Raw genomic sequence first — 9,897 nt, 5'->3', positions numbered from 1 at the left:
GACCTGACCAGGACTTGACCGGGACCTGCCAGAGACTTGCCCGAGACCTAACCGGGGCTTGCCCGAAACCTGACCGGGACTTGACCCGGACCCGCCTGAGACTTGACCGAGACCCGCTCAGGACTTGACCGAACCTGCCCAAGACCCGCTAGGGACTTTCCCGGTTGGGTCCCGGTCAAGTCTCGTCGGGGTCCCCTCCCGGTACTTGCCCGGTCGGGTCCCGGTGAGTCCCGGGCGGGTTCCGGTCAAGTCCTAGCGGGGTCCCGAGTAAGTCCCGGGCGAGTCCCAGTCAAGTCCAGGGCAGGTCCCGGGCGGGTTCCGGTCAAGTGCCGGGGGGGTCCCAGTCAGGTCCTGGGCAAGTCCTAGGCAGGTCCCACTCAAGTCTCGACGAGGTCCTGGTGGGGACCTTATTGGAAAAAATATATATGAAAAAAAATATTATTTTCCGTGTGTAAGGTAAACGCCGTAAAATGTTTTCGACGAAAAATATTTTCAGAGAAAATGGCTTTCCTAAAAATATTTTACGAAAGAAACCATTTTACGTCGAAGTTAACAGAGCCTAAGAGTGACTCGTTACTCCTAGAGCCCTTGTGGTGGTTCAACTACCCCCATTCCTCATTGGCCAAAAAGGGGTGATCGAGCCACCCCCAGAGACCATGAGGTGGTCGAACTACCTTAGACTAGCCACAATGAGTAGCCGAAACAACCATTGTTGTAGTTCATTAGTTTGGCTGACTTAATGGTAACGGATATACTAAATTTGTATTTACCCATAAATTAAGTACCATATGTGAATCAAATTGAAACCTATGCAAAAAAAAAAAAAAAAAAACGTAAAAACTTAGGTACAAAAAATATAATTAACCCTTAATGTTAACAATAGTTTGTAAAATAACAATTCTAATGGTCGGAGTCAATGCATTATAACTACACTAAAATATCAATCTAAAGTCTCTACTTCTATAAGCAAAATAGATAATCATGATTGATATGTTATAGTCTTATCAAAGATTGTATATTTTATTAACTAGATAATTTCATTAACATGCCTAAACCATACTCAATGTAATTAATGACTGCATATGTTTATATTGATATGAATATGTATAATGATATGCTCAATGTTTTAATAAATTTCATAAAATAAAAAACTTACAAATAAACTGGAAGTATCATAGAAAAGGAAATTGGGTTTTATGCCACATCCCTAACAATTAGTCCTTGCAATATTTTCTCACATGTCAGCTGGATACTCAGCTTTTCTTGCCTCTCTTGTAGCTGATTCAACACTCTTTTACCATGCTCACACATTGAAAAGGATTATATTTGGATTAAATGACCATTGATTTGAGCTAAATCTCTACATGGTATATGTAAAAAAAAAAAAAAAAAAAATTATTAGTATTGCATGCAGCAACTGTCACAAACACATTGTAACAGCAAATCCCTTAGCATGAGTAATCACAAGGAAAAGAATAAGGAACACATCCATTAAATATCAATAAGATTAATGATATCGTTTCGGTGTTTTAACCCAGTTGAAGGTCGTATTTATAGTCATTGATGACTTTTAAGGTTTTGTCCAAATATAATCAACTCATTATGTATTGTTTCTAAAAAAATAGTGAAACATCATTGAAACTTTGTGGATGTACGTCACTATTAGTGGTGAACCATATAAATCTATGTGTTTATAATTACTTGTTTAACATCATTATTTTATTTTTTATACGAAATTCTTACATCATAACTGATACAACTCTAAAATATTTTGTTAATTTTTTTTTTACGTAAAGGCAATATTCAAATATGCATTTGATTAAGATTCCTCTAATTTAACAATATTGACTAATAAAGAAGGTTTTTTTTTTTTTTTTTTTTTTTAATGGGTCAAAAAATGGTAGTTAAACTCAATGTGAGTTTAACACGTGAAAGTTGATGAAAACAATGTATAAATGAATGTTAGTCGAGGGGTAAAGGCAATTAACTATTATTATTATTATTATTATTATGAACGGGAAACTTCACTTTAACCCCCTGAACTTACATGCAATCTGACAAACTTTCAAACTTTAAAATCTCTCAATTTGGACTTTTGAACTTTTAATTGCTTTCAATGTAGACTCCTCCGTCAATTTTAGCGGTTAAAAATACAGAAAAGGCCAAAATATCTATGATTTTTGTTTTTTAATAAAAAAAATGTTTTGAAATTAAGGGTAAAGTTGAAATTTTATACAAAAGTCAGTGGTATAAACGTCATGTAACGTTTAAAATATGACAGATGTGTCCACATTGAGAGCAATTAAAAGTTCAAAGATCCATTAAGAGATTTTAAAGTTCAGGGGAATGTCCAATCACGTGAAAGTTCAAGGGTCTAAAGTGAAGTTTTTCCTTATTATAATTATATTTTACCCAATATCACTAAAATCAACCTCAAGACCTCGACAAGACCACTATTGTCGTGGGCCTAGTCAAGTCACTCAGCTAGGGCTGCACAAATGGTTATAGTTAGTGGTTATTGGCTATAACCGCTAACCGCAACCGTCTTGGATGGTTATCAATTTTTAATAACTGCAACTGCTTAGGCGGTTAGCGGTTATTCAAGCCAATAATCGGCAATTTTATAACTTATATATATATATATATATATATATATATATATATGGGTTTTGGGGCTTTTTAAGTGTCTGGGCTTATTTTAAACTTTTTTGCCAAAGTGTACCAAAAAAGACGAAAGGAACATGCTGTTTTCTAGGTTAGGAAATGTTTTGAATAAGGCTTTGCCAAAAAATCTCATACCACATTATATTTCACATACATAGAGTCATACAGGGCTAAAACGACGCCGTTTTGGTATTAAACACCAAAACGGTGTCGTTTTAGATGTTATATTATAATAATTATTAATATAAAATATAAAATATTTATATTTATATTATTATATATAAGGGTAGACGGTTAGCGGTTATTAACTGCTTTTTCTTACCCCTAAAACTGTTAACCGCAACAGTCCTAAACGGTTAACGATTTTTTATAACTACTGATCAAAGCGATTAGCAATTAGCAATTAGCAATTAATGATTAATGGTTATAAGCGGTTGTCAGAGCGGTTATAACCCCTACACTAGGCCTCAATACCCCACTTGTTGGCAACCAGCTCTTCTCGTTGGAGATTTTGAAGATCCAAGCCCTAATCCAATCCCTTTGCATCTTACTTTTAAGAGGATTTTATTCAAATTTAGGGAATATATATTTATTTTCTGAGCTAGGGAATCATATTAAAAGAGCCGCTCCCTTTAGAAAATAATGTACCTAATGCGCAGACAAAGTGAGAGCTGGCAAACGAAATTAATCAATTATACGGCAACTTTACAATTATTAACAAGAGACCAAAAGGTTGGATGCTCTCACAATAGCACCCCCAGAACCTTCCTTTCTTTTGATCTGGCTTTTGCCGTTTTGCGTTGGGTGCGAAAGGGAAAAAACCAATAAAGGTCGGCAGTGCACGAGCCAAAAAGGCCACGTGTGAGACCCACGCACGTACCACATAGCCCCACAAGCACCCCCAATTTTTTATTATTTCACGGAAAATCAGAAATTGGCGCCCCCTTTTTCTGTCTCGCTCTTAACTCGTTTTTCCCCCTTTTCTAGCGGGATAAAAAGAACTCGTCGACCAGTGCACGCTGCTGTCGTTGCACAAAGATACCTAAAACAGAAGATAAAAAGCAAACTAGATTTCTAAGAATTTCTCAAAATCCGATTCGCCATGTCAGTGCGTAGGCGCACCTTGCTCAAGGTCATCGTTCTCGGCGACAGTGGGTACGCCGCTCGCTTAGGGTTCATATGTGTATATATATATAATGTGTGGAATATGTAATATATATATGTTTATGGAAATTTATTCTGTTTAGTTTCGGATTTCAGGGTTGGCAAGACGTCGTTGATGAATCAGTATCCTTTCATTGTTCAACTATAGGAATTGATTAATCCGTGATATATATCCCAGGATTCATGGGATCTTATAATCTATGATTTTATTTTGTTTCCTTTAATAATTTTGTTGCTAATTTGGCTGCTCTCTCATCCAATTTATGGCCTACCACTGCGTACTTTTTTTTTCTTGATGCGTTTCCTGCTTTTACTTTTGGGTACCAACTTATTAAATTATATATATATATTAGGTTTTACGTAGTACATTGTGGCTGAATCATTTGTTTTACTGTGATTCTGCTTTATGAACGCGTTGTTCTGTGTTTTTATTTAATTTTCCGGAGTTTGTAGTTGTGGGTCGTTAACTGGTTAATAGATATGTGCATAAGAGGTTCAGTCAGCAGTATAAAGCCACAATTGGTGCAGATTTTGTCACGAAAGAACTCCAAATCGATGACAGGCTCGTCACTCTACAAGTGGGTAATGGTATTTGGGCATTCTATACGAGTTTAATTGTTATTTTTTGATAAGTAATAAAGCTTCATTAGGTATATTCCATGCTAATACGTTGTGGGTTCACGTTGGTAGATATGGGACACAGCTGGGCAAGAACGGTTTCAAAGTCTTGGAGTTGCATTTTATAGAGGGGCAGATTGCTGTGTTCTAGTTTATGATGTTAACGTGATGAAATCTTTTGATACTCTTGACAACTGGCACGAGGAGTTTCTTAAACAGGTTCTTGATGCCGTACTTGATTCTTTAATTCATTGTCGCTCTGAATGATTTGCTAGCTAGCAATTTATCTTTTTTATGTTATTCAATTTTATTTCCTAAAATATATTATTTAAAAAAATGGTTAGGCTCTCGTTTAAATTGATTGCCGTGTTTCAGACTTTTTTTATTTTTTATTTTTTTATTTTTTAAATATAGATAAACAGAGAAATATTATAAAAAGCACAAGGCACCCCTAAATTGATTGCCGTGTTTCAGACTATTAGTTATCGTTTGAGGAATTAGAATGTCATGAAGAATCTGAAATTATTTAGTGGCAGCATTCACTTAATAATAATCTAAGAAAAACTGTTAGTTAAATGTTACTTTGGCTTGTAGTACTTGCTTCACTTTATTAGTTTATTTTCTAGTCTCTCATAGCAACTGGTTCAGGAAAAAATGTTTGAGAGGGATAGAAAGAGAGACCAAAGCTTTTTAGATTTAGCTGCTGTTGCAATTGCAGTTCCGCTCTTGTCTTTGGAAGATAGACGAGCTGCACGCTTACACTTTACTCATAAAAAAGAATGTAATATTGTCTCAATTGCAGGTGTATTTTATTTATTAAAATTATATTGTAATACTTGTTGGTTAACTGACACATTAAGATCAATTATGTTATACATGATTATATATTGTGCTTTAACATATTTGTAAACATGTGATTAGACCATATCAATGTTCAATCTTTAGATATACTTTAGTTGAGCTTGCTTGCATACTAGTGTTTAATGTTTTCTATAATGTATATGTCGCTGCCACAAATCTTTTAGACTCAACAACATTTGTGGAAATGAGATTGAAATAACATCTGTAGTAATGAGTCATTTGTTAGAGAGGTTTAGGCAATGACATTGGAAACTGAAAATTTCTGACATTTTAGCTTCCTTTTCGAAATGTTAATTAGTTTCATTGGATTTCTAATTTCTCATTCTTTTGAATTTTAGCTTTACATTTCTCAGCAGGATCTTTCACCTCACTTCATAATGGCACTTCTTGATTACTTAATTTCTTCTTTTGCACCAGGATTCTTCCATTTTTGCACTTTATACTCTAGAGAGTGATTGATTTCTTCATTTCAAATTCAGTTTAACTCTGTCTCATTGGAATCCACGGGCCTCATGCCCCTACCCCGGTTTTAAAGAAAAATGGGGTGGGCATTTAAAACTTTCATCAGAGCATGCACAGTAGATTGCCAAATTCTAAGTTAAAAAATTTCATTTGGTTTGTGAGTTTTGAAAGCTAAGGAAGATGATGCTTTTATTCATTGAAGCAATGCCATGGATGCTTCCCCCCCCCTGTTTTCACTTGCCTTTTCTTTTCTTTTATTATTATTATTTAAAAAAAATTCCAGGCTTTACACATTGAAGTGTTGCATGAATATGTTTGTTTCACATTTTTTATTCTTCCACCATCTTTAAATACAAACCACATGCTTTGTAGTGGTTAGCTAGAATAGATATATCAGTTCCATCATGCAAGTTAACAGCCATTCCAACATTTGTTGATTGCATTTTTGGAGTTGATTATTTGCACTTCTATAATTTGTATAATTTGCAAGTCTATGATCATATTTCTAGTTTTAATGACTTTTTTGACCTCATTTCTTTTTTTGGATAGGTGTTTTATTTTCTGTGTACTTGAGTGCACCCTTTGTTTTTTAATGAATATCGTTCACTTATAAAAATACAAGAAAGAATTAGGCTATGATTTGTGGCTTTGGTTTTTCAAAAGATGCTTATATATCTTTTCTTTTTGAATGTTGACATGGTTTCCTCTTTCATTGTTGTCCCAGGCAAACCCACCTGACCCAAGGACGTTTCCATTTATATTGCTTGGAAACAAGATTGATGTTGATGGTGGGAATAGTCGAGTGGTGAGGATATACAGTTACAGTGCTATCTATGTTTCTTTGTTCCTTACATGGTGGCCTAAGTATCGTCTTTCCAGGTTTCTGAGAAGAAAGCAAAGGAGTGGTGTGCTTCAAAAGGCAACATCCCTTACTTCGAGACATCAGCAAAAGAGGATTATAATGTTGATGCTGCATTCTTCTGTATTGCCAAGACTGCTCTAGCTAGCGAGCGTGAACAGGACATGTAAGTTTATTTTAAGGGTTGATAACTTTTTTTTGGATTAGTTTTGCATAATACGTTAATGTTTTAATGTATCAAACAGTTATAGGTTTGAATGAATCCCATGAAAGATATACTGTACTGGTAATATTTTGATGTTATGACAGTCAGAAGTTTTGAGAAAAAAATGAGTTTATTGGAACTTCTACATCAGTCTAACAAGGACATGATCTTTTTAGGTACAATTATGAGCAATTATAGAGGTGAAAATTTTGAGGGCAAGGAATATGAGATCTTCACATTGAAAGATCATTACACTCTGAGTGCCTCTAAGAGGATCACTTGTGCTACATCAAGGGTGGGCTCCTGATAAAAATACCCTCCGAACTTAAAACCTGTGCCACATCAGATTTCATGTATTCAAAATAAGAATTAAGATAATTTAATTAAACAAATTAAAGATTTTATGCTTTAACTACCCATCGTCTTTCATAAGATCTACCAACCACCTATTGTTTGCAAACAATACCTTGGTGTTTTGCGAGGCAAACCCAAAAAATCTCCATTTGCATTGCCTTTTCTTATGCTTTGAAGCTGTCTCAGGGTCCTAAATTTGGATTTGCATTTATCTTGAAAAATATGTTCTCAAGATGGTCCTAAATTTGGATTTGCATTTAATAATCACCATAGCCATAGGGTAGCATTTTCAATTTCCTTTAATTAATGTTTTTCTGTTCCTATATTCGTCATGTTAAAATGTGGGGATAAGACATTGTGGTTTGTGTCTGCCAAACTTAATGTTTGTTATTTGTATCTCTAAAGTTGTGTTAGATGATTTGAATTTGTGTTCAAGTGATTGATAGCTGAAAATATTCAGGAACTACTTGGGTTGTTCAGTAATTGTGTTTATTACATGGTATATATGCTAATTTATCAGCCATTGCATTAGTAGATTGGAGCATTTGTGGGATCCATCTTCTCCTCTGTTCTGTTGTACCAGTTAATGTATTGTAGTGCAACAAAGCATCGGCTTTTATTTTTTCTTTTTATAATTTCTGTGAAATGTGAATCCTCCCTCACAGATATCACTGAATATATTAAGCACTTATTTGTGCTATTTGTGTTATATTCTAATATTATTCAGATTTTGGAGCAGACCATGAAATGCATTCGTTGACCTATTTTAAATTGCAGATATTTCCAGGGCATACCAGAGGCTGTTTCGGAGGCTGAGCCCAGGGGTGGTTGTGCATGCTGACCTGGTTATGATTGCGGCTTCGTTTTTTTGTGGTCCTTTTGATTCATACCATATTTTTTTTTTTTTTTTTTTTATTTTATTTATAATTTTGTATGCACTGTATTCCTTGGATTGGTTCACCACGAGTTGTTCTAAGCATAGATTAGGAAATGAATGCTCCATTTTGTAGTTATCAAGTCCTGCTCCTGGGCGTGAAACTGTTAATCTTAATTTTTGGGTGTAGCTACTCGTTGTGGCTGTTATTGAGTGATGATGGTTGTGTCATTTCATTTCTTCAGCTGCCCAGTTGTTTCACTACGGCAAGCTGGTTCCATTTTGTTGGACATAATTTCATTGAATTAGATTCACAAGAACTACTAAATGCAAGGAGATCTTTCGTATTTTTCGAGATCCACCCTACAATATGGAGTCAAAAGGCTTCAGAATAGTTAAAGAGTTGTCAGGGGTCCATTGTCATGGTGAATGGCTCCAGGGTGGATCGCATCTTGGCGAAATGCCAATCCTCCTATTTTGAAAGAGAAAAAATAGTAAAGTTTTGAGAACGAGAATCATATATATATAGTGCCATCAGAATTTCTCCCACTTGCAATTTTTTTTTGGCTTTTTTATCTAAGAGCAACTCCAACAGTTTAGCTAAAAGAGAGATATTAGCTATATTTAGTTATTTTTAGCTCCCAACATAATAACTTTACATTAGTTAGAATACTTTAATTGCTACAACGAATAGCAATTTGGTGTTATTAACTATAGCACACTAGATGAATAAAATATTATTTTTAATTATTACTTTTTCTTTGTTTATTGTTTCGGTATTCTCCTCATTTTCACTCAAAACCATTTCTTCTTCTTCTTCAACACGCCAACAATATTTATTTCTTCTCTTTCACACAAATTATTTCTCTATCCTCATCTTTTTTCTATTTCCTCTCTCCCTTCTTTTTGTTCTTCCCTCCCTCCCTTCCTTTTCTCTATCTCCCTCCTTTGTCTTCTTCTACTGCTGAGTGATGGGTTTGAGCTCTTCTCACTCTCAAACTCTTACCATTGTGAATGAGAGAGCTAGAGTTGGTCCTTGCCTTATAAAAAAAGTTTCTTCACCCAAATATATTTATTTATGTTATTAATTTTAAGAATTAGTACCTGCATGTGAGATGAATGTTCCTCATATGTGTTTATTTTTGTTTTTATGAATGATTTCTATATATGTTTTTGTTTTTCTCTTTAATTAAGTGTCGGCAATAATATATAAAATAAAAAAAAAGAATGGGAAATAATATTTTAAAGCAAGTAGAGAATATAATAGATAATTTGTTAGAGTGTGTAGTGAAAAAGCAATAGTTAAGGTAAAGAATTGTACTTTTTTACCAAGTAAAATACCTAATGCCGCAAAAATGCTCTTATGCACATGGCCTTCGCTCATAATCATGTACTTATTAATATTCTAACAGCATGGAAGCCGGATTCTCATAGAACATGAGTAGTGGTTGAGCTTCCAAATGACCATGTTGTCCCTATCGACTTTGTTGTTTGTTTTAACTCTCGAGTCCATTAATGCGTAATCATACATAGCTTTTATCATTTGAAAACGTGTACAAGAAAAAGCAAATGCAGGTGCTTCTAGAAAACGTACCTACCATTTAAAAAAACAAGGATTGAGGATTGAGGATGGTGTTGTTGTTGTTGGGTCGCCTTCCTCCTCCCATTTTAGGCTTTGTGTGCAAACTACAACAAAGATAATGCATCAATCTTTGCATATTTAAGGAAATGATTTAATCCCCCCTCTCTCTCTCTCTTTGTCGTTCCTTTTATTTTATGTCAAACGTCTTTAATGGGGAACACAGTGGACATGCAGTGTCTCTTTGACTCTCTCAC

General features: G+C 34.7%; 1 protein-coding gene across 1 annotated transcript; it reads left to right on the top strand.

The window, feature by feature from the left end:
* Window positions 1–3,598: 3,598 nt before the first annotated feature.
* LOC132184102 (ras-related protein Rab7) lies at window positions 3,599–8,410 on the top strand. Its single transcript, XM_059597600.1, has 7 exons — window positions 3,599–3,819; window positions 3,925–3,951; window positions 4,307–4,406; window positions 4,519–4,665; window positions 6,494–6,574; window positions 6,649–6,794; window positions 7,965–8,410. The coding sequence occupies exons 1-7, from the start codon at window positions 3,767–3,769 to the stop codon at window positions 8,026–8,028; spliced, it is 618 nt and encodes a 205-aa protein (XP_059453583.1). The 5' UTR covers window positions 3,599–3,766; the 3' UTR covers window positions 8,029–8,410.
* Window positions 8,411–9,897: the final 1,487 nt, after the last annotated feature.

The sequence above is a fragment of the Corylus avellana genome, chromosome ca6 (assembly GCF_901000735.1).
Source record: "Corylus avellana chromosome ca6, CavTom2PMs-1.0".
NCBI classification, from domain to species: domain Eukaryota; kingdom Viridiplantae; phylum Streptophyta; class Magnoliopsida; order Fagales; family Betulaceae; genus Corylus; species Corylus avellana.
Note: the sequence above shows the minus strand (reverse complement) of the source record. Positions and strands in the feature narration are given on the sequence as shown.